The sequence below is a fragment of the Sebastes umbrosus genome, chromosome 3, assembly GCF_015220745.1.
Source record: "Sebastes umbrosus isolate fSebUmb1 chromosome 3, fSebUmb1.pri, whole genome shotgun sequence".
NCBI lineage: Eukaryota > Metazoa > Chordata > Actinopteri > Perciformes > Sebastidae > Sebastes > Sebastes umbrosus.
The window spans coordinates 6,154,983-6,180,247 of record NC_051271.1 but is presented as its reverse complement, the minus strand read 5'-3'; the positions used below and the strand labels follow the sequence as shown (position 1 = coordinate 6,180,247).

Genomic DNA, 25,265 nt, shown 5'->3' with positions numbered 1-25,265 from the left:
ATTCATCATAGTGACAGTGAAGGTTGCCATAGCTACCGGGGCAGTGATGGTTGCCTAGCTACGGGGGTGCGTTCCATGTTCTACGTTTATGATGTCATTCTAGAATTCTCTGACGCATCACAGCCGTTGTGGAATTCAGTGAGATTAGGACTCTGCCTCATTCTTCCCTTGTTCTCTGAGCACAAGTTATCTCACAGTTTTCTTGCAAAACCGCAGAGAAACCAACACTCAACGCAAAACATCCACTTCTTCATTGTCACAGTGTTATCACACAGACAAAGTGAAGGTAAATCATTGTTTCTCTCACAGATCTGTGAAACACACACTCAGTAAGCAGAGCAGCAATACCTCTGCATGGTTTCTGTTGGAACATATTCATATGTAACGTGATTAATCCTTCCTTTGGGAGATTAATATTCAGACTGTGTGAGAGAGATGTTTCTAATCATTTTGTCCAATGCAGTTTGACAAAATGTTAGAAACACCTTTCAGGAATTCATATATATATATATACAATATGTTCAACTTGATGTTAGGTCAAATAGTTTTCTTTAATGACTTTCATGCACAGGTGGTAGTTCCTGTAAGCCTGTATTCAACTGGGTTAGGCAGTAATGGAGCACTGATTGAATTTATAAAAGAGAAGTAATAAAAGAGGATAAATATAATTATTTATATCATAAATATTAAAGAAAAAGTTACTTGTGTTGAAAATAAACATCAGTCTATATTCACAAAAAGAAGAGAAGATGGTTAAAAGGCTCATCCAACACAAACTACAACCTCAAAAATGGCTTTAGTTGAATCCACACATCTCTGACATAGAGTGTTTTTTTTTTGGTTTCTGTGTGTCTGACACGGAAAAACACAAAACTATTGACATGCACTGAGTTGCTTCTAATAGTAGAAGTGTTGTAGTTAGAAAAGTCAAAGTGTATGACCTAACTTGTGTCAGTGAGTGACTGACCACCTCCTCTGCTCTCTTGTTTGGTTTACAGTCATGTTACGTAGAAGCTCTCGACTGACCGACGCAGGATACTATAACCATCTAGGACAACCAGTCATTTCCTACAGGGAGACTTCTACCTACAGGTAAGCTGACATTTGTGTGTGTGTGTGTGTGTGTGTGCAAACAGTCATGTTTGTATATGTTCTGTAGCACACAGGCTATGTACAGTATGTGTTTAACAGTCATAACTTCTTCATTATACATCTTCAAAGCGCTCACTCTTTCCTCATTTACTTTATAAAATACTTTCAGAAGACCTAAGAGGTTTGCCTCAGACAATCGAAAAGACACCACCAAGAAAAAGGTCAGGTTTGTACTTGAGGCCAAAGAGGCCAGCAGGGTCAGCGGGGCCAACGAGGACAGCAGGAACAGCAGGAACAGCATTAATCGCTGGCTGTTCTTCATGCTGTTCGTGAGTCTTGGTAAGCGATCTCTCCTTCTACAAACAATTATATCTTGTTCATCAGCTTGTGTGTTTTATACTGTAGAGTGTCTGTCTTTTGAATAAAACATCACTGACCACTTTCTCCAATACTTTGTTTCTCTCCATCCATCAGGAATTGTATACTTCACCCTGGCTATATCCATGAACAGCAACTCTCTGGATACGGTATGACCCTTAAAAGCAGCTTGGCTTTCTCTTTTACTTCTTTTTATTCTTAATGTGCACCTATAAAACACAATCACAGCCCAAATATGTTGTCACCTGTATACATGTTGAAACACACAATGATGTCACCATGCACCATTCAAATGAATCTCCTGTCACTTACAGGTCTTGAGCAGAACTGAAGGTCTGGAGCAGCAGATGAGAATGCTGCAGGTGGAGATGCTGAGGATCAAAGAGCTGCCATCATGGGACTCCATGCCCAACTTTGCTCTGGAGTCGCAAGGTGAGACATCTAAATCACCCTCATCATTTTCATCTGTCAGATTGTAATTCGCACATGTGATTTTTAGTTTTGAGATCCTTTTCTCACTTTCTTTGTGTGTATTTTTGTGTGCAGGGGCCCGTCTTTTAGCTCATGTATCCTCGAAAACATACCAGAGCACAGAACCAACCTTTTCCATTCCTATCTGGAATTTCCCCATACCTTTTTGGAGACCAGCTGCAGACCCCAGTATTGTGACTCAGGTAGGAACTAGGAACTACACACACAAAACACATGGCTATGCGGTTTGGCAATATCATCTAATGGTTTGGATTGTTTTACTGTCTATTTTGTTATACCTCATACCATCTAAACTTATTTTTATACTCTTTCATTCTTCAGGCAGGACCAATCGTGGTTGGACGCTGCTGGCCATTTCATGGTGAGAGTGGACATTTAGTCATAGCTCTGTCCCACCCAGTCAACATCAGCCATGTGACACTGGGTCACATTTCAAAGACCGTGTCGCCAACTGACAACATCTCAAGCGCCCCAAAAATGTTTGCTGTCTATGTAAGTCACAAATTTTAAATTGTTACACTGCAGACGTCCTGTGTATTTCACTGTCACATACACGGAGAACAACAAGGTGTTCAACTGGATCTCTATCTTTCTCTCTTGCAGGGCATGAAGACTGAAGAGGATGAAGGTACCCTACTAGGAACCTTTCTTTATGATCAGGACGGCGAGTCATTGCAGACTTTCAAACTGTCTGTGAGTATTACATCGTGCAACGAAACACATGCACATGCATTTTTTAAATTTCACCCACAAGCTAATATATCATAAGAATTACAGTTTGTCTGTCCTCATTGTAGGCTACTCATTATATCCCTTATTTCCCATCCTCTCGGTTTGTGCTCAACTAACTCTGTCGGTTCATTTCTCTATCTCTCAGGAGCAGGAAGCAGGTGTCTTCAACCATGTGAAGCTGCAAGTCGAGAGCAACTGGGGAAATCCTGACTACACTTGCCTCTACAATTTCAGGGTCCATGGGACCACATAGAACAGTGTTTGCTCCTATATATAGTTATAATAAAAATAAATTGTATTATAAATGTTGTATTGCATGTGCATATTGTATATTATAAATTGTATATTATAAATAATAATATGCGCATAAGAAAAGATAACTAGTCAATATGATAAAGTTAAATATATAAGTAATGAATTGGTATTGTGATTAAGTTATATTATAAGTAATGAATTGGTATTCTGGATTGATAACAAATTTATAGTTTGATAAGGATAATTATATCAGTAATTAATTCATATTTCTGTATGATAGAGATAAAAGGTAATTATAGTAAACAAATGTAGGAACATTTAATTAGAGTATATGTATGGCTCAATAAGGAAGCTGGTTAATTATTAATGAATGACTTATGGAGAAGGGGTGGGATTAAATAAGTTTGTACTTCTTACTCCTTTTCGAATATATAAATCAAGGCATCAAGTGTTTGACAATTTGCTTTTCTTTTGCTTTTCATTGTATGTAAATACTACTTTCTGGCTGTCCACTTGTTGGTATGATCATTCTCTTCTTTATTTTTTATTTTTTTTTTTGTATTCTACATGTTCTAAATACATTTTTAAATGAAATGAAAAGAAGTTTTGTAATTTGAGGTACCAAACTGTGAGAACAGTCTTGAACTACTGCACCATTTGTGTTTGAGTGAAAAATACAAGGATGGTGCAGATAAATAAAAACATAAATAATCAAAACAGCGACTGCTCTGTTTAATACAAATCTGTAAAGTGAGGGCATTAATTTGGCTGCTTGGTGAAAACGAGGCTGACACTGAAGAAAGATCCACGACTATGACCTGGCCCTGCTGAAGCTGGACCGGCCCGCCTCCATGCTGCTGGCTGCACATGCTCGACCTGCATTTCCACCAGATCCGTGATGGAGGGTGTCTAAACGCAGGAGAAGCAGTCGCCCAGAGATTCAGCAGTGGCATCGCCTACTTCTTGCTTAAAGTGTTGTCAGAAGTAGATTTGTTTAAGAAGTTTATATAAGTTGCCTCCAGCTTTCTGTGTGCAGAACCTCCCATTAAACACATGGTGGCAGCAGCACTCCACACTGTAAACAATTGCTGTTAATTTACAGCAGGATTTCAACAGTATTAACCTGTTATTGCTAAAAACAGTGCTTTACTGTTAATACAAAAGACAACCTGTTAAATTACGCTCATAGGCCGTTTTTGATCAACTGTCTAAAGGATCATCAGTAACAGTTTCATGCAGTATTTGTTGAATTCTGGGACCTGATGTGCACATATGAGGCTTGTACATTGTACATGATTCTAAAATCGGTGAATTAGCTTTATTGTTCTTCACTCGCATGTTATTGTTTGCATTCTGTGCTTGTAGCCAGCTATAGACAGACATTTGGGGAAAAGTGTCAACAAGTCTACTATAGCCTTTTTCCTAACAAGTGCCTTTAATTATATTTAGTGTGACTATTCCTATGTCTGTAACCTGCTAAGTCTATTCATCTAGGCAAAAAATAATGTTCATTAAAACATATGTAAAAAGTAAATAGTGCATTAAAACAAATTAGTAAGATAATGTAAAAGAAAGGTGAAAAACAGCTATATCTTTAAACAGTAAATTACCTGTAAAATACTGTGAAATTAATAAAAAAAAACCAGTTCAAACTGTATTTTTCATTAACAGTACAAAGCTGTAAATTTCAGCGACAGTATAATAATGTTAATTTTAAAGTAACATAAAGGCAACCCTGCTGTGAACTGTAGGCGTGTTGCTTGTTGCGCACTCTCTCTACACACTAAAAACTATTTTTTTTACAGTTTTTTTCAAGAAATTTTACTTTATCATCCCAACACCTAGTAACTATAGTAACCCCATCACAAAAGCAAAACAAAACATGCCGGAGGCTGCATGAGCTCAGCATGAATTTTTTTGCATTCGGTGAGAAAAACATAATGGTCCAGTGATTCCACAACTTCCTTGTAGGCTTTTTGCAGAGTTTACTCTGGACAAACACACAGACAGGCAGGCAGCAAGCTGAGCCTAAACCACCGGACAACACAAACACATAAGGAGAGCGAACAATAAGGATATGCTCGCATAAACATGTACTTTATCTACACTGACCCACACACACACTGCAGAAAGACAGTAGCCAGTAGACATTAATGACCTAGATATTGTCCACTCTTAGATATGTAGATCTTTTCAGATAGCAGTCTTGATAAGACACCAGTAGTACGTGCCTTATCTCACTCACACACACACACAGTAATACACACAGGTATGCTGTTAGAGAGCCCATCGTCAGGTGAAACTACATTTGAAAGCAGTCTCAGCAGTGAACTTTGACCTCAGGCAAAGGAGATGTTTTGCCAGCCGTATATATTTTAGGGAAGTGTGATTGAAACTGGTATTTTCCTTTTTTGTCAAATCAAGTGAATTATTTTTGCTCCATAATTCACGTATTTATAACATAGAATAGAACTGTCCATTTAATTTACAGCTGTGATAATCCTCACAATTATCTTGGTATCTTTCCTCTACTCTACTCTTTTGGTACAGACAGAAATAGCATTGAATAACTTTGAATAAGATATTTGCCTTTAAAATATGACTGAATTATATTTAGACAAAGTTGTACAGCTGGAAGTTTGTCCTCTTTTTGGTAAAAGGCACATTTTTTTACCTTTTTAAAGTATTGAAAAACTGTTGTTTTGCTAATAAAACTATTGGTGATCGTAGTGAAAAATTTCAAACAATGATTCTCCCTACTCGCTATATGTAGTCTCTAAGATGTCGGCGGCCCCGACGGCTCATTTTAGCTAAACTAATCAGCTGTTCCTCGTCCATGTTGCAGCACACTCAACGCGAACGACAAAAGTTCAGCTCAAAACGTGGCGCCAAGTCACATCGCATTCAGTTAGTACACGGTGTGAGGCAAAGACTAGAAACCCAAGCTGAAACAGCCTGTAGTTCTTCTAACAACTACATCACCGCCACGTCAAAAGACGGCGCTGGACGCAGGAAGAACAGATTTTGCAGCAGAGTACTTATTGCTTCAATCGACTACATTTAGCATCAACACTGATCTAACGTTCACATAAAAAGGTGCAGAATTTTCCCTTGAAGCTGAATCACAACCATCAGTCTGAATGTCTCAAACAAATCCTGAACATTATGAGCTTTTATGTGGCGCAGCGCTAGTTTATGAGAAGTCGCCTTTATCAAAAAATCTCACTGTCTTCCTCCCTCTTTCTGATTGACAGACACAGAGCCAGGCCACATCCCCGGCTCCATCAACGTGCCCTTCCACTCCTTCCTGTCTCCGTCGGGTCACTTCCTGCCCAAGGAGCAACTCCAGGCTCTGTTCGCCCGTGCCGGCGTGGACCTCGGCCATCCCGTTTGTGTCTCGTGCGGCTCGGCCGTGACTGCATGTCACATCGCAATGGCGGCCCACGAATGTGGGCACCCGGGGGTGTCAGTGTACGACGGCGGGTGGTCGGAGTGGTACACCCGTGCCGTCCCCGAGCACGTCTTATCTGAAGGACGGGGGAAACGTGTGATTGGTTCAGGATAGCAGGAGGTGATGGGTTAAGACTGGATCCGACTGGATGACAAGAAAGACGTTATTTGATTGTTTTTCTGTGAAAAGGTTTTAAAGGAATGGTTTGACATTTTGGGAAATACTTCCTGCTTCTTTGCTGTCTTGGCGAGAGACACATTTATATGTGTGTATGCTAAATATGAAACTACAGCCCACAGACGGTTAGCTTAGCTTAGTATAAAGACATGGAGCCTGGCTCTGTTCAAAGTTTAAGCACCTACGAGTTTTACTAATTTACACGTTACATCTTGTCCGTTTAGTCTGTGCGCAAAAAGAAAAGTAAAAGCGACAAGTTGTCGTTGTCAGAGCCAGGCTAGTAGGCTTGCCGCGGTAGTCTGTGTCACCGGTGTGACACGGTGGTCGGGCACACACCGATTACATCACGTACCCACCGCCCCCAACACAAATAAAACCCATTTAGTTCATTTTGGCGTATCGGCGCGTCCTGATCCAACGTCCTGCGTTGCTGTATAGCTTCATATTCAGTGTACAGTTATGAGAGTGATTACAATGTTCTCATTTATTTCTCGGCAAAAAAGCTATGAAGCAAAATTCCCAAAATGTAAAATTATGTGAAATCCAAATACATCACTAAGTGACTTTTTATTTTCACTCCAAAGACATTAATAGAAACCTCGACCAAAGAGCCACTAATATGTGAACACTAAACTTGACTGTTTAATCAGTTTTAAAACTAGAAAAAAGGTTTGTTTACAGCTGTAATGCTTATGTTGGAATAAAAAAACTTTGAATCACAATGAGCCGGGAGTTGTGGAAATCTCATGTACATCGACTCCTCATGTAAATATATGTGTTTGTGTATTTGAAGGGACTTTAAGCCGAAGATAGAAGGGACACGAACGGACCTGAGATAATCACCAGTTAAAGAAAAGTGCCCTTACAGAATGATCTGAGTCCAATAAATGTTTAAAATTACAGGCATGTTTTGTTGTTTTTAAATAGTTCTTTATATTGTCACAGAAATTATAATACACTATTTTTAAAGCTCATTATTATCTTTATTTGTCTGTGGCAACCTTTATCAGGTTTCCAGGCTGTGTTGGTGGTAACAAATATTACATTTGTATATTATTATTATATAACTATTGTAGGAGCTATTTATTTGTTAGTATTTATTTGTTTTACTATTTGATATAATGATTATGATTTATTATTCCAGTTTGCTTTATTTAGATTTGAGTTTTGATAGTGTTTTTTCTGCTAGTTATTTGTTTAGTTTCATTATTTTCTTGTTTAGTATATTTTGTTTTTTGCACAATTAGTATTTTGTTTTTCTTTCTTTTTTTATGAATTGGGTAAAACTGTGGGCACCTGCGGTTATATAGATAGGTAGACAGGTAGCACCAGCATGCACCTGGGTGGGCTTATGGTGTTTTACCAGCACAAGAGAGGCAGCGACATCCATGTTTTCTTTGCGCTTCATTTGCTTGCTTTTCTTGGATGAATAAATCATCAGAAACACATACATTTTTGCATGTACAATGGACTATTTTGCCTGCGTAAACCATATACCCACGGTGCGCCAGACTCAGTGGCCCTTTGATTTAGATTTTTCCGCCACTACAACTATTACCTCGACATGTTCGTGGTCCACCTCTTATAATTCACTTTACCTTCTTTCTTAACCCTCAATTGCATTGTGTTGCCATATGACAACTATTAATTTATCTCAAAATTACTAAAAGGTACCATCATAACATCCATGCTGTAATGTTTAGTTGTGAAAATGGGATCTTATGCTTAAAATGTGACAAATAATTGATCACATCACATGAGCGGTAAATCCTGTTTGCACTTCCTTTTTTCCATGTGACACTGAGAAGGTCTGAGGGCGAACAAAGTTGACTAATTGTTCAATATATAAAGACAAAGAAAATGATTATTTAAGAGAAGTCATGTGACAAATATCCCAGCTTCAAATAAAAGGGAAATGGAAGCTTCTAAAATTCCTCATTTCCTCTTTTATAGTTTGAAGCAGTCACTTGTCAAGTCATGGTCATTCCGGAGTAATAAAGTCCTCTTAAAAGTCTTTTTTACGGATGTCGTACAACTGACACTTTTTTGTTTTTTAAATATAGGTATATTAAAACCACATGTCATTTAATGTCTGGATTTCAAAATGATGAAAACAGACCTGAGACCCGCGGGATCTCGACCAACTTTACTGTCTTTCAGAGGCTGTGCTGGTTCAGTTTTAGGACCAGAGTAAAGACACAGATATCATACTAGAAAACCTAAAGAATCCATTGGTACCAACCATATCATGCTACCATGTCGGCAAGGAAGCTAAATAACACTTCAAATTTGGGCTAAATTTTAGCGAGGAAAAACTGGCATGTCCATTTTCAAAGGGGTCCCTTGACCTCTGACCTCAAGATATGTGAATGAAAATGGGTTCTATGGGTACCCACAAGTCTCCCCTTTTACAGACATGCCCACTTTATGATAATCACATGCAGTTTTTTGAATGTAGTATAAATGTGTTATTTTCTTCTATTCTAAAATGATGTATTTTGAATATTTCTGCATACTGGGGTCTCTAAACAGTCTAGAATTACATAAAATGTGTATCACTGTAAAGATGAGACTCTTGTGGATCCAATGAGCCCAACTGTATTCATGTGTGATGATGTTAGTCCCCATAGTAGCCATTTCAAATCAATTCAATCATTAAGGCTGGATAGAAACTAAAAATGTGCTTGTTTTTGCATGTGTTTAATTCCTTGCAAAACAAAAACCTTCCCATTAAGTTGTCATCTTCTTACGACAACATGCATCCGCAAATGTTTCAGACAGCTCCTCATCGACAGCCTTGATGTATTCATGTAATTATCAACACTCTGCTTTAATAGCAGTGTGATGAAATAACTCAATGTCACCACATGAGGATTACATTATGAGACCATTTTTCTTTTTTTTAAACTTGACCTCACTGTATAAAATGACCTGTGGTGACCTCTAGGATAATCACAGCCTCATGAAACTTTACAGCCACAAACTAGAGACCTAGAGCATTCAGAGGATGGATGGCTTTTCTATATAATTGACAATAAGGGGGTTTCTGAACAGTTTACACAACAGAAGTGCTTGCCATCCAATCGCCGAAAAATGCAATTCTTGCATAAATCTCCGAATGTCAAAAGTTTTTGATATCAAATCACAACGTAGCTTCTTCTATGGTGTTCCTCAAGGGCTTGGTGTCTTAATGTGGTATTTTGGAGGGATTATTGATCATTTTTTATCAATTCTCGAGTGGTAAAAAATGGTTAAATTTAGCACCAAATCTGTGTAACAAATGGTATCAACCCCAAAAATTGCTCCAACAATTTATGAGACATAATAGAGCATGGAGATGACCATCATATACTTTGATCATGTTTTAAACCCTTTAAGATAATTTTTTATCAATTCTTGAGTGGTAAAAAAGGGTTAAATTTAGCACCATTTTTATTGAGGAAAAGCGCTGCAAGAAGCTCACCACACAACGGAAACAGTTTCCAGGGGACTCTAAAAAGTGATGCACACGGCTGGGACACTTGTTGCCATGGTTTGTGGCGTATGAAGTTCATCACTCTCACTCATCTTCAACTGCTTATCCGGGGTCGGGTCGCGGGGGCAACAGCTCCAGCAGGGGACCCCAAACTTTCTTTTCTTGGGCCACATTAACCAGCTCTGACTGGGGGATCCCGAGGCGTTCCCAGGCCAGAGTGGAGATATAATCTCTCCACCTAGTCCTGGGTCTTCCCCGTGGCCTCCTCCCAGCTGGTCGTGCCTGGAAAACGCCCAGGTAGCATCCAGATGCACGAACCACCTCAGCTACACTGGAGGACACCGGAGGACAGAGGCACATGCTTTTTTTCAGATTACCTGTCTCATGCACTACTGTCAGGATATAGTGACCATTTTATAACAATAACTTTTTTTATCAGATTTGCTCCATTTCTACCCACTGCAGCTTTAAAGGATCATAATGGTGGTTTTGCAGGTTTTAACCCATTCAATGACACTAAAAGTAAAAGGGCAGCATTTAGAAATTTGTAATCGACCACAGTGAATCTTCTGAAACTTTAACTCTTTAAGAATGTGATGGTTGCACCATTGTCTACAATTTGTCGACATAGAAACCTGCATTTGCTTAAGCTGCATATTAGTTTTCCTCATATTTTTTTTCACATACACATACACACACATTTGATTGGTGATGCACTTATAATAACAATATTTATCCTGCCATTATTTCCAGCTGCCCACCAGTGGCCAGTGTTGGCCAAGTTACTTTAAATTAGATTTCATTTACTCAACAGCAAACAATTGTTACATTACTTTCTGTTACTCAGCTCAATTCTGTCAAAGCTGCCTTCCAGCAGCTCAAAAGCTGCCACACCAACACATCACAACTTCTATATTTAACATTCAGAAATATAAAAATGATTTTCTTCTGTGAGTGTAACACAAGCTGTTAGATTTAGGTTTTGAACTTTAGTGTAATGAGGTGAATAAAACATTACACAGGGAAATGAGAGCATACAAGCAACACTGTTGCATTTAGCAGTTTAATGGCAATTATTCGCTTAGCAAGAGCAGGAATTCCAACAATACAAGTCTCAAAAAATAATTGTATGTTGCTGGAGAAGTGTGTAAAACATAAGCACACAAAGATCAAACAAACCCTAAGCATAAAGTCAAGGATCGTAGAGAATGTGTAGCTATAGGTTGTATATTATCTAATTAATTCAGTTGCGTTAAGAGAGTTAGCTGCTAGCCATTTGGGTGCCCTATGCATAATTGCTTTATGGTATAGACATCAAAACTGTAGTAATGTTGCTGGTATGATGTTAATATAAAGTCATACGATCACTTTCATTGTCTGTTGTTGCTGTGAACCGCGCGGCTCGCGCGAAAAATAGACGAGATCTTGAATCTCTAGAAGAGACGCAGCTGAGACAGGCTGTGTGGCTGCTCTAACCTGTTAACACGGACGCCGAAATAAAAAAACAACAGGTAACACAGCCGCCACACGCTGCTCACGCGGGCGGTCTGGACGAGCCAGGCTCGAGTTTGTCATGGTACGTGTCCACCGGGGCATTTTTTATCGCAAGGGGACGCGGCGCTTCCCAGAATTGGACGCTTGGTGGGCTGCCACTAGATACAACACACTTGGCACCTGATTGTATGAACGCTTTCGCTCCGTGAGCTGCTGCTCCCAGCTTTCAAACCGGAAACAATATGGAGGCTCGTTTGGAAACTTTCTTCTCTTTTTTCAAGAATTGTTCACCAAAATGAGTTTCTGAAAACATTTGAGGCCTGAAATAAGCCATGCAGTTGTTGAATCTGTCTTTATTTTGGATCGACAACATTTATTTTAAAAGATTCTCAGGAGTTTCGAGAGGCGGCGAGTCGCGTCAGACGCCCGTGATTTGTATAAAGCAAACTATCCCTCAACTCAATGCAAATGAGGAACGGCTGTTGTGACGCTCCGTCTCTCGAATTGTGCCGCCACGCTACCAGAATGCATTGCATGGCTGCTTACATAGAGAATGAATGGGAAGCGTGGAATGGACGGATCCTGTGGACACGTACCATCAGGCACAATGGAACAAACCACAGGATGATGGAGGAGGGGGGGCACCATAAATCCTTTTATTATTTCGAGCAAATATGTATATCTTTGTATTGCCTATAATCTAAGTCTATAGTCTTATGTAGTTAAATGTAGTTCGATATAGTTGTGCACTTGTGCTTCCTCTTTATCATAATGATGATGATGCTGATGATGATGATGGTGATAATGATGCTGATGATGATGATCATAATTGTGGTGCCCCTTATGGCACTTGGTGCAAATTTGCAGTTCAGTCTGCTCTCTACCCCGGCAGTCTCCAAGACAATGACCTTTTTACAATCTTCTAGACCTTTAAATTTACCAGGATCATCACTTATCTCAGTTATAGTGAACTTCTCGTAGGGAGGGATGAGCACCTCTTCCTCGTCACCATAAGTTGGATAGTTTTTCAAATAAGCACCTGAACAGGTCCTGATTTTAAAGCAGGTCTCATTACCAAAGTCTATCAAGTCTGTTTTCTTAGAGCTGGAGGTAAAGGAGCCAAACCGAATTATTTGGTTCACTTTGCCAGTAAAACTAGTACGGACTCGTCTGTAAGTATCGTAACAGTTGTTATTGTTATTCAAGATCTGTATGGCAGATGTCAGCAGGTAATGTAAAGAGTGGAACTGGAATGAGGAGCCATAGATGCTCCTATTTGTTCGGACTGCCTCATTGAAAACCATGTACACATCTTCCCCTGTATAAATACAGATTGCCAGCATGTGATCTTTGGTTAGAGCCTTATCCTCTCTCTGTTCAAATTTCTCGTTAGCACAAACTGTTGCGTTCTTCCAGGCACCTGAAAATGGTCTCTTGTTCATTTCTTCTTCAATGGATTTGTTCTTGATTATTTCCATCTTAGCGGCATCGCAGTCAAAATACCTGTCGTCAACCGAATCTTCTTCCATGCTCAATGGGATGTCCTTGTTGGTATCTCGTAGAGGCAAGTGGATCTAAAAGGTAAACAAAGAGAAACATAATTAAACAGACACTGTTAAAACCGTCCTTTATTACTATGAGTGTCTATATAGAAACCTGGCCTGGATGGTGAAAGTAATTTCCTGAGTGAGGATTGAGAACAGGTTTTTATCATTGGAGCTGTCATGCAGACATCCACCGTCACACATTTTATAGAGGAGGCCCGAACCCTCAAAACTTGGCATCAAAGTAACTCTGCAGCTAAAGCACTTGCTAACACTTGCACAATGTCACTCTTAGTTTCATAAGAACTAGGGCTGTCAAAGTTAAACCGATAATAACACGTCTTTAACGCATTAACGCAACTTGCGATTTCTAGGTTGTAGCGGGATCAGTTTTAAAGTTAGAGTGAAGATACTGTTATCATGCATAACACAAATATTTTAATCGATTGACAGCCCTAATAAGAATATATAATCAACAGGAGAACAATGGTTATACCCATGCAACAAATGCTATATGCAAAATGCAGGTTCTGTTTATGATAACTGGTCCTTCATTCTGTTTGATCGCATTTTATTTACACTCATGCACTTGATCTGTAAATTAAAAGCATTGATCATTAAAGATTATATTGATAACATTTTTATGTAGATGAATCATCTTTTAAAAATAATACATCCATAGAGCTTTTAGAAAAGTGCAGAAAAAAATTATGGCTTTTCCTGAAAAACATTATTATGACTGTGAAATAATCATTTAAAATGTTTTGACGGGTCCAAAATGAATGTTTTATTTAACTCTGTGGAAGATATCTGACGTTCGGCTCCCACTTCTAACTTCAAGGCTTGTGAGGCAGTAGTATAATGACTTCAGTATCTCTGTGTCATCAGTGATCAAGTTGCCAGTTAATGTGGAAAAATCACCTGAGTTTGACACTGTTGTCTCCATCAGGCTGTCCAAAGTTATCAATTCTACCTTTAAACTTTTTCTGATGTGGTTCACTGTTAACATTTTATACATTTTTGGGAAACCGATTTTCACATGCTTCACTCACCGGCACGGCGTCTGCAGGCAGCATGCAGCAAAGGAGCAAACAGAATGGAGCAAAGATCAGCATGTTACCCTTCATCACTGCAGTCAGGAAAACTGTTGAATCTACGCACACACATACGAAACAAGTCAACAACAATGAACTGCATCACAAAAATTTACGATACTCCAGATAGCAGCTGACTCTGGGCAGGATCCGCCTCCAAACCGAGAGCCCCTTATCAAAACGGCCGCCCTGGCTGCCACGAGGCGTTTTTCGATGGCTCCATATCTGAAAATGTCCAGGGCCCCAAACTGTTCAAGTGTACCAAGTTTCATGCCTTTGTGAAAAGGCATTTTCACATATCACCTGGATTATAATGCATTGCTACTAAATCGGGACCTCATCAGTTGTAACATGTTTATATTGACAATCAGGTAAGAGTGGGAAAATATAAAATAATGGAGAGAGAATACATTTCTTTGGAAAGTTTTTTGAGTTTTGTATTATTTTGTGTTTCTCCCAATAACAGAATCCAATGCAAAGTTCTGAACATCCTATCAGATACAAACTGCACAAAGTTAATTTTTTTCTGATATGAAATGTTGTTTTTGTTGTTACTCATATAATATATAATTTTAAAGCTATTTTTGTTTTCTTTATGCTGGAAACCATCCACGGGCACATCAGATATATATGAAGTTAGTTATAAGGGCATTTGCAGTGGCATTCAGAATTTGCCTCATTGCAGCATTAGAGGTCAAAGGTCAAATTCTCTTGACCTCAGTGACCCCAAATTATTTTATTAGGCTGTGCTTATCAAAGTGCTCGCCTGTAAATGTCCCACCTCAGAAAATATTTGGCTCTCCAAGTACCACAATTATGACCGATGTTAAAATACAGTAGCGTAGGCCTACCCTGTTCAGCAATGATCAGTTCACACAGGAGGCAAATTTATTCCTTATAAAAGGGTTAGCACTAGAACTGGCACTTAAACTCTTCCACACAACTCTCATACTATGCAAGTGGCAGCCTCTCACACTAGCCTGCACCATATGAGGAACATCTGCGATTTGCGATAACACTGTTCAATATTGCGATGACGATATGACTTGCGATAAATAAACAAATAATTAAGTGTGCATATTAGCTATACATATACATATACTATAGTTAAAATATAACTAGGCTAAATGTTGTTTCTAGAGCAGCAACAGTAATGTTTACAACAGCAAAGTCACCAAACTCCTTAACATCTCACTGGAAACAATCTAAAATGTTAATAAAATAAATCATATTCCTGACATGAAAATACACACACACTACATGCGCACACTGCATACCAAATATACATATATATACATATATGTAGACATATATACATATATACAATACACAGCATCCGGCCATGCATACATTATTCTTATACCCAAAATCAAATATCCACAAACTTGCATTATTCTTTACTGAAAAAAATAGGAAGATATACTAATACAGAATAAATATTAAGTAACCAATAAATAAATAAATAGTAATAAATAAAATTAACAGTAACCCCTGTAAACACCTTGTGATTTTTAAACCCCCACTTTATCTCTCATGACATATGTCGAGCCAGGCAGCTAACCAATAACTGCTTACCTCTAACTCTACACTCCCTCCCTCATCTCCCTCCCTCTCCTCCTCACTGTGGCCGCCCTGCACAGAGCGATTGGGCCAGCCCAGTGTCAATTAAGGAAAAGAAATGGGCCAATTTACCCGTTTTATGGGCAAAAAAAAAAAAAAAAAGACATGCGTCGGCCCAAAAGGACGCCGGCCCACCAGGAAAACGCCCGGTAGGCCTATGCCAGATGCAGGGTCGGCGCCAGAGTATTAGGGGCGGACGGGCAATCAGATTTGCCGGGGGGAGGGGCGGCATTTTTTTCACCTCATATAGCCTTTATGAAGTGTATATTTAACATTATCATGTTTCATGAAAGAAATAAACTGACAGAGAGGCGTATACGTACTGTCACTTATGCGCACAGGCGCGCACGGACGCATACACATGCTGTTACGTCCACAAAAACAGGTTATAAACTAACACCGTGTCCTAACTGGATGCGAGCGTCCGACTATCGCGTAGCATCGGACGCTCTCTGTCCACACTGAATACGTTAAATCTGCACTTCTGTTCCGTCATGTAAACAAACCACGTACATATCAGCTGTGTGCTCTATATCAGGCTGGAGCTGGAGACGTAACCACTTAAAATATGGGTTAGTTGCTATCTTCCTACATTTGTAGCCTACTTTTTAATCAGAAAACACACGTCTTATATTGTGATATTTACTGGAAATGACATACGATATAGCCAAGATCAAGTAGGTTGTTATCTAGCGATCTTCTCCAGCCAGCTGCCTCCTTAAATGGTTTTTGCAGTGAAATGAGGAGGTACTGTAGGCTACAGATAACTCCTCAGGCAAGCCCTGCGTCTTGCTCGTGCCAGGGTCAAAATGTGCACACACACAGGTGCCGAGATAAAATCAAGCCCAAGTACATGTCCTAGTTGTTTCCTAAATGCAAAACTATCACTGTTTTGTGCTTTATTTTGCATTGCAGTGTTAAGGCCTTCCATTACCAAACTGTATGACTTAATTTTACTTATAGCCTAGCTGTTATTTCAGTTTAGTTTTTTTATCAGGAGAGAATTCAGCTGAGGGGGCACAGTGACCTTTTTGGACGGACCTGGACCCCCAAAGCTCGCCCCTAACGCCGACGCCCAGATGGCCAGTCCAGCCCTGCGGGTGGGTGACAGGCAGGCGGGGAAGACAGAGGGAAATCCTCCGCCCTCCGGAGCTGAGGCTGGAAAACCGTTTTAAGGTGTTGAGCCCAGACTCGTTCCCCGACCGACAACTCTCCGCTGCACCCACCCCTCCACCATCGCTTGCTTCCACTATGGTGATTAGGGACTCCATCGTTCGGGGGACTCTCGCTCCCCTCCCACGGAACCGCTGCAGCAGTCCACTGTTTCCCCGGAGCCCGTGTATTGGACCTCAACACAGAGATTCCAGCGGTGCTTGGAAAACACAATAATGTGAGTACTGTGGTAGCACACGTTGGCAGCAACGACACTTCTCACCGTGAGTCAGAAACTTTAAAGGACAATTTTAAAACTTTTCTCACCACCCTCAAAGCAACTGGAAAAAACATAGCAATTTCAGGACCACTTTCGACTTACAACAGGGGCATAGAAAAATTCAGCCGTCTGCTCTGCTTCAATTCATGGCTAAAAACAGCTTGTGACAAATTTAAGGTCACTTTTTTGGGGCCGTCCAGCATTCTCTAAGCGTGATGGACTGTACCTAACCACAGGGGCTCTCATGTGCTCGCCCAAAATATAGGACAATGTATATCACCGTCACTACCTACCCCACCCACCTCTGTTGATTTTATAAAACCCATCATCTCAACTCGACACAGAGCTATAAAGGTGCCGAACATAAATAACTTGGTTATTAATTCCCATAAACAGGAACTCATTTTCAGCAACCACACAGACAGAATTAAAAATGGCTATTTTCAATACTAAATGGATGATGATCATAGTGTTGAATTAAAACCAAATAACATAAATGAGATTTGATAATCTTGTTTATTAGACTATTTTAAGATGGAGAAAACAGTGGGCCTACCTAAAGCGCTGCACTGTCACCCTTTTAAAAAACAAAAATATAAAACAAAAAAAATAAAAAATAATAAAATAAAAACACTTTCAGAATTAGTTCCAGTTATTGTGCCAAGGTTCATGTTTCTAGCTCATTCCAGCTCACAGGAATTTGAGCCGGGGCATAAGACAACAAATAATAACAAACCGGCTTTAGATGAGCTTAGTCCAGTCATTTTTAAAAAGTGGGTCCCCAGAAAAAAGTTTGGAAAACACTAGTTTAGATTTAAGTGGGTTGAATGTACCACTCACCTTCCTGGAGCCTACAGGCAGCGTCCAGCAGAGGAGCAAACAGTGCAGCAAAAACCACACGCACATTACACATACACAAAACACATCAGCAATGATGATAAAACAATAAACAATATATTCTACATCAAATCTCAGTTTGTTGTAGTATTAACTCACCAGTCTTTCAGAGAAGAAAGTGTTGAGCACCCCTCAGATCAAACGTTTTGACCAGACAATGAGTTGTCAGTGAATTTTCAAGACTTATATATGGCCTGCCTGGTCCCAGGTCACATAATGCCAAATCTGCACAGACGCACAAAGACGTACAAAGACACACAATTATCACACGCACATTTCACACTTACTAACTGTAACTCGAAATGTGCTTTACCTTTAAAAAAAGAAGAAAAATGACACGTTCAGGGCGTGACTGTCGGCTCAAATGGACTCACTAACCGATGTGTCAAAACCAGAAGCTCCATCTATGATATCTGAACCATCTGTGGTTAAATGGTGTTGTTCACACAAGAGATCTGTCAAGCCAACTTTTATGTTTTCAAAGCAAGCAGTAGTCTGAGTTTGAAATAGAGGTGAAAAAGGGAACAATCTTAAAAATCATCACAACCTAGACAAGATAGTTTTTACTAATATCAAAGTACTTAAAGCTGCAGTAGGCAGAATGTTTTGGGCAAAAATTCCATAATAACCTTTCAGCATATTGCAATTCAAGTATTCTGAGAGAAAACTAGACTTCTGCACCTCCTCATGGCTCTGTTTTCAGGCTTTAGAAAATCTAGCCCGTGACGGAAGACTTTGGCCAATCACAAGTCATTTCAGAGAGAGAGAGAGAGAGAGAGAGAGAGCGTTCCTATTGGCTGTTCATTCAACAGAAGCAGCTGTTAATCACTTGCGAACTCCGATCAAACGCTGCCTAGTTTGGCCGTTTGGTCGGAGTTGGCGAGTGATTGACAGCTGCTCAGAGACGGCAGGCTCCAGATCAGCTCTGATTGGTTGTTTTCCTCCGGTCTGTGAAATCCTGCAGACGCCATTAGGAGCACCGGAGGACACCGGAGGATACAGAGACACATGATTTTTTTCAGATTACCTGTCTCATGCACTACTGTCAGGATATAGTGTCCGTTTTATAAAAATAAAAAATGTAATCATATTTGCTCCATTTCTACCCACTGGAGCTTTAACCAATACCTGCTGGGTGATTCATATTAAATTATTACAATCTAAATTACACATTTCAGTTCACAATCAATTTTTACCTTCAATAGATTTTATATATTCTGCGCAGGTAAAACTGATGGAAATATTAAGAATAGAAAATGGAAGAAGTGTTTATCCTTTGTGATGATATGATAGTTGACCTGAATGTGACCAGTGACATCACTATCCTTCCAGTTTGTGATAAGAGATGCAACCTCTTATACGTGAAAGGTTCTGAGCCGACTTGTAACAAATCTCTTGATTGACTTAAAGAACCGCTCTGGTAGTTCAGACAGCCAACTCAATATTTATCAAGTTATTGTCTAATGGTGGGGTGGTTTTGAGCCCCATAAAGGACTCCACAATAAAAGTTTATACGACAGCGACTGCTGCACCGGAGTGTGAGAATCAAACTCTGTAGCCACCACCTTGTATGTGTCATTTGTCTCGTTGACCATAATTTCCTGTCAGAGGCCACAAGCAGCAACATTATTATTGCAAATGTGCTTGTGCAAGGAAGTATGTATGCAAGGAAGTATGTGAAGACCCTGCCTTTTAAAAAAGAAATCTATTTAACAAGGAAACATTCATATTGGTTGTATATATTCTGTTTTCCCTACAATATCTTTGTCTTGAAATTAAAGTATGATTACAGAAATGATCTTTTGGCACAACAGAGGAGAAAAATACTTCGTAATAGTATGGGAATAAAGTCATAACTTTACGAGAAAAAAAATCTTGATATTACTAGAATAAAGACATAATTTGACCAGACAAAAAGTTGTAATATTATGAGAATAAAGTCATAACTTTACGAGAAAAAAAGAAAATAACACGTAAAATTACTACTATATAATATTATGACTTTATTCTCGTAATATTATGACTTTATTCTCGAAATCTCAGATTTATTTTTATTACTCAATGTGGCCCTAATACTCCATCGTACCGTTGTACCATAGACCTACCACAATGATAATTAAAAATGAAAATGTAAACAAAAAACAGTTATTCATTTCCATTTTTAAAAATCCACAGGGAGCCACTGGAGAGGGGCTAAAGAGACGCATGTGGCTCCGGAGCCGCAGGTTGTAGACCCCTGCTCTAGACGCTCATCATGACTCCTGGAGATTGTTTCTGCGTCCAAAACAACTACTCTACCTCTGATAAATATTTGTTAGACCAATGCCAAAGAAATTAACTTTAGCATGGTAAGTGCTGTGAAACTAAAACTGGCACAAATGGCGGTACATTTGCTCGTCACGTCTACTCATTTAGTGATAACCAGTGTAGGGACCCACCATTACTGGTGGCAAAGACAATGAACTACGCTTCTCAGGATCCTTGAGTCATGCAGCCATTGGCTGTGGACTCAGCTCAGTAGCCATTGGCTACTGTAGCATTCACACATAGGTGTGAAATTCACCCAGGACAAATCCAGAGGAATGTCTTTGTTCCTCCTCTTTCTGCCCTTTCTTCTCACCTCCTGACCTGTGGAGGTGAGCTGCTGCTCTCCAGACCAGAAGCAGCTCTGCTCTCTGATCTATGGCCTGTTAGGAAACAGCCATAGGAACACAAGGAACCTCTAAAGTAGAAGACGCGAGAGCCTGCCTTTTTACCTACTAACTTCAAGCAACAACCGCAAGGAAGTTAGCACCAAGCTATCAAGCTGCTGGGAAGAAGTATTGGAGCGATCAGCTTCCTCCAATCTGCACAACTGGATTTGAGCACAGCAAAGACAACATCTTTGACTTGGAACCACAACTTCAACACATGGAATTACAAATCCTTTTATTCCATGGATTGGTAACGTACTGGGCTTACCTTAGCAGTAGCAATTGCACATGGCTGAGCAAGACTGTTCAACTTTGATTTCTAGAATATACTTGTATTGATTTGGTTTAATGTTATTCATTGAGTTTGACTTTTGTGATATTACTTGTAGTTATGATATTCGGGTAGCTGGCTTCGCCACATCTGATGTGTTAGCTTATGCTTCACATAGACAAGGTCTTGCATGCAAACTAACCATCTTTTCTAACCCACTGCATTATCTGACACACATTAAGATCACATACAGAAACTGTGAATTAGTTAAACATAAACATACAGCTTCAGATAATCTTAACCCCCACATCACCCCCCTTCTCTGTCCTTCCTGAGCACATGTGTTCCGAAGAACAAAGAGGTCATGTGGTGACATGTTGGCGGCTATCTTTGATCCCACCATCTTTGTTGTTTTACAGTGCTCGCCCCTTTTGTCTGTAGGCAGATATCTTGAGACAAGAAGCCATCTTGTCTCTCTCCCCCTCTCTCTCTCTCTCTCTCTCTGTCTCTTTCACACGCACACACACACACACACACACACACACACACACACACATGCTTACACACTTTGTTTGGTTTGTTTAGTTTAGTTATTTATTTAGATTAATATTGTGTTTTACACCTCTTGTAAATAAATGATTGTGGAATATATATGCTGGTCTGTTTAATGTTGTACAAGAGCGAATAATGCTAACTTCTGCTATGTCAAGAACTCCGATATCCTTCAACCTTTACTATCTATTTTGGTTATAGTTATTAATTGAATTATTAATCAACGTTCCAAATTGATAGTTTAGTATATTTAATGAGACTATATTAACGTTTTGGTTATTGGTCCAGGATTCCAGGGTGGTGCCCCGTTTATTATTAATGTTTATTGATAATTCTTGTTAATACTAATAGTACTATTATTATTTCTTAATTAATTTGCTAATAACCAAACCTGTTCATGCCAAATCCCTACACCAGCTTGTGAGTTGTGGTGCGTTGTGGGAGGAAAAGATGTAGAGATAAATCCAAATTTTCCGAAATTTTAGATAGCCAGCACATTGCGGCGATCAAAGGCAATGTATTGATTTGTTTGCCAAGTCACTATTTTGTCTGTGCAAGCATGTTAAATATTTTGTCATTTTGAGATTATTGTTCTTAAACCCTCATTCAACTGGAAGACTTCACAATGTCAAAGCAGTTGAGAGAGACAACAGGAGAAGAAATGTATAAATTCATTCATTTTCAAGTTTCGGATGGATCATTAAAGGCATGGCGAATCAAATAATCTGACAAAGAAAGAAAGAAATCTGGTATCTGTGGCCGAATGTGATGATTGGACGGCCTTCCTGCCTGCCTGCCTGCCTGCGTGCACTCTGCCCGTGCACTCATTGCACGTCACCTGAGTCTTTCACAAGCTGCTAGCTGACAGCTGTGAGTGCTAACAATAGCTGTGTTCGCTGTTCACATTCATTTTGATACTTCTATGATTGCAATCATAATTGTGGGGGAGTGGTTTGGAGGGGGACCTGAGGTGACGGACTGACAGTGTTGCCGACTTGATGACTTTCTTGCCAGGTTTAGGGACTTTTGGAGTAGTCGTACTGTTGTACTCATGCTAGTTTCTCAAGATCGCCCACCCTGCCTTTAACAGTCATAGTGCTTATAGGTGTACACACACAGTATTGGTCAGGGGTCCTGCCAAGAGCACGGAGTATGAATATTGTAGTAGAACTGTGTGGAAAAAGAGGGTATGTGTGTGTGAGATGACTAAGATTTCTTTAGTCGATTAGTAATTTTTTTATGCTTTTACATGCTGAATGACTTATTCCTAAAGAATTTATGAGCACATCTCTGGTAAACACAAGATTCAAAGTGGTGCTTTTGTGTAATTCTTTGTAGAGAAACTCGTCAAAATCGTATCGGTGTTAGTCAACTAAGAATTGTTAATGTCATCAATTTCATCTGTGCTTGCTTTTCCTGCTGTGACCTGTCAAAATGACTTGAAATGAAAAAGGCAGATTAACAGGTATGATTTTTCAATAAATATCCAGCAGATGGCAGCATTGTCTAACTGTTTGACCCCCAATCATTAGCTTGCTTGAGCTGCTCTCAACACTGTGCTTCTGTTTGTGTATGTGTGTGCAAAGCATGTGTGGGTATGCCTCAACCCCTTCGGTATTCTGATGATTTTTCAATTTAATCCTCAGTAGAGGCAACACGGTGAGAACAGGACGGGGAAGGCAGGACATATTGGAGAGATGCGGGGAGGAGAGCAAGGAGGAACGAATGGATTTTCAAAAAACAGAGGGAGGGAGAGGAGATACACAGGATGCTCTGAGAGATGATAAAATGCAAAGACAGGGGCAAGGGGGGTTCAGGAAGAGCGGATACAAAAAAAAATAAACAGAGAAAGGTTGGCATCAGTCTCCTGTTACACTGCAGGCCCAGCAGAGAGATGAGAGAAAGACAGGCAGAGAGAAGGCAGGAGCAAAGAGTGAAGTAAGAGTTCAGGCAAACGGGGAACGTGAAGCTAATAAGGGGATGGGAGGGATTGGTGGAGAGTTTGGAGAGCAGGAGAGTAACACAGTAATACAGCAAAAAGGGAAAGGTGGAATAAGGATAGACCCAGTGGAGAATGAGCACTGTACAAAGCATACACAGCAAGGTAAGAGTGTATGTGTGTGTGTGTGTGTGTGAGTATGGGAGGGTGTATAGTCAGTGAATTATCTCCAGCATTCCCAGCTGAGTAAAAAGAAATGAATGCAGCTAAAAAATAAGAGAGGGGAGGGTTAGTATGGATGGAGAGGATGGGACTGGGTGAGTCAGAACGCAGGGTACATACTGTATTACTGATACAGCTCTAGCAGAGAGAGAGAGAGAGAGAGGAGAAAGGTGGTTAGGAAAAGAGACAGCAAGAGAGAGATTGGGAGAGTAGGAAAGAGGGATGTAAGGTAAGAGAGAACTGGTAAGGAAAGGATAGTGTGGAATGGATGGTGAGATTATGGAAACGTGAAGTGGGAGTGATTTTAGGAAAGTTGGGTTTGAAAGAAAGTAAGAAGGGAGGGAGGGGGACTGCAAAGGAACGAGTATATTTGGAAACGGAAGGATAAATCAGGGTATGGGATAAGGATGCACCGATCCAACTTTTTCAGTCCCTATGCCGATAGCGATACCTGGACATCGGCTGATACCAGTGTTTAATTAATAAGCTGTATGCCTAGTGACTGGGATCATTAATTTATGTGTAAGAAAACATCCGGCTTGACTTAAACATTGATTTCTTAACTTTGTAAAACAAACTGTAACAAATAAATACATAGATATAAAGTTACAGAATTACAGAATTATTTATTAAAACAATAAATCGTACACCAGCAACATCTTCAAAATTAACAGGAATTACAATTCAGTTGTAAACCTTTTAGTGCAGTTACAAATTGGTCACAATTTAAACAGGAATTAAAATTCCAGTATATAATGTACATAGTATATAAGCATAGAATAAATCGTCCCCGTTGTCACCGATATCAGATCCAGTATCGGTATCAGTGCGTTCCTAGTATGGGAGTATGGGACAAGGAAAGGAATGAAAACTAAAGTGGGAAGAAAGGAAGGGAAAGGATGCAACAACAAAAAGTAAGGGGAAGGGAAGGAAGGAGGGAAGCATTTGGAAATCTAATGTTGAGTGAGGAGAGTGGAATGACTTAAAAGAAGTAGGATAGGAAAGAGGACCAGAAGTTAAGGAATGGGGCTTGGGTAGGGAGGAAGAAGGAGAAGGAAAACAGGAAGAGGAAGAAGAGGAAGGATGATGTGTGGATGGTGAGATGGAGCAGAAACGCATGCAGGCCCTCCTGCTCAGTTGGAGTGAGGAGAAGGTTGAATGAAAGAGGGAAGGAGGGAGTGAAGGAAAGGTGAAGCTGAAAGTTTAGCTTTACTTGCTCCTTCAGCAAGGATGGACAGATACATTACAGACAAAGAGGGCTACAGTACACTGAATGATCGGAGGAGAAAGGTTAATATATTCTGTTGCTTGTGTTAGACTAGCAACCTGTCCAGAGTGTGTTGTGTTCTGAAAGCTATTCCTATTCCTGACCAGTAGGTGGCACTATGTAACCGCTGTTATGAGAGAAAAAGACAGGAAGTATTGCAGTGTTTGGACTATGAAATGCACGCTCTG

The 25,265-nt window shown here is 39.8% G+C and overlaps 2 protein-coding genes across 4 annotated transcripts; one reads left to right on the top strand and one right to left on the bottom strand.

The window, feature by feature from the left end:
* The first annotated feature begins 126 nt into the window (after positions 1-126).
* On the top strand, positions 127-3,003 carry LOC119485086 (SUN domain-containing protein 1-like). 2 transcript variants are annotated; one of them, XM_037764367.1, is made up of 9 exons: positions 127-286; positions 999-1,092; positions 1,262-1,431; positions 1,567-1,619; positions 1,785-1,902; positions 2,017-2,144; positions 2,284-2,454; positions 2,566-2,655; positions 2,840-3,003. In XM_037764367.1, exons 2-9 carry the CDS (start codon positions 1,001-1,003, stop codon positions 2,945-2,947), a joined length of 930 nt encoding a protein of 309 aa, XP_037620295.1. In that variant the 5' UTR covers positions 127-286; positions 999-1,000; the 3' UTR covers positions 2,948-3,003. The 2 variants fall into 2 exon arrangements, with proteins under 2 accessions (XP_037620295.1, XP_037620296.1); XM_037764368.1 differs by having other exon boundaries at positions 204-329.
* Positions 3,004-11,186: 8,183 nt separating this feature from the next.
* On the bottom strand, positions 11,187-18,172 carry LOC119485085 (erythroblast NAD(P)(+)--arginine ADP-ribosyltransferase-like). 2 transcript variants are annotated; one of them, XM_037764366.1, is made up of 3 exons: positions 18,077-18,172; positions 14,143-14,243; positions 11,187-13,120 (listed from the first exon to the last, which is right to left on the bottom strand). In XM_037764366.1, exons 1-3 carry the CDS (start codon positions 18,147-18,149, stop codon positions 12,269-12,271), a joined length of 1,026 nt encoding a protein of 341 aa, XP_037620294.1. In that variant the 5' UTR covers positions 18,150-18,172; the 3' UTR covers positions 11,187-12,268. The 2 variants fall into 2 exon arrangements, with proteins under 2 accessions (XP_037620294.1, XP_037620293.1); XM_037764365.1 differs by lacking the exon at positions 18,077-18,172 and adding an exon at positions 16,832-18,066.
* Between the last annotated feature and the right edge of the window lie 7,093 nt (positions 18,173-25,265).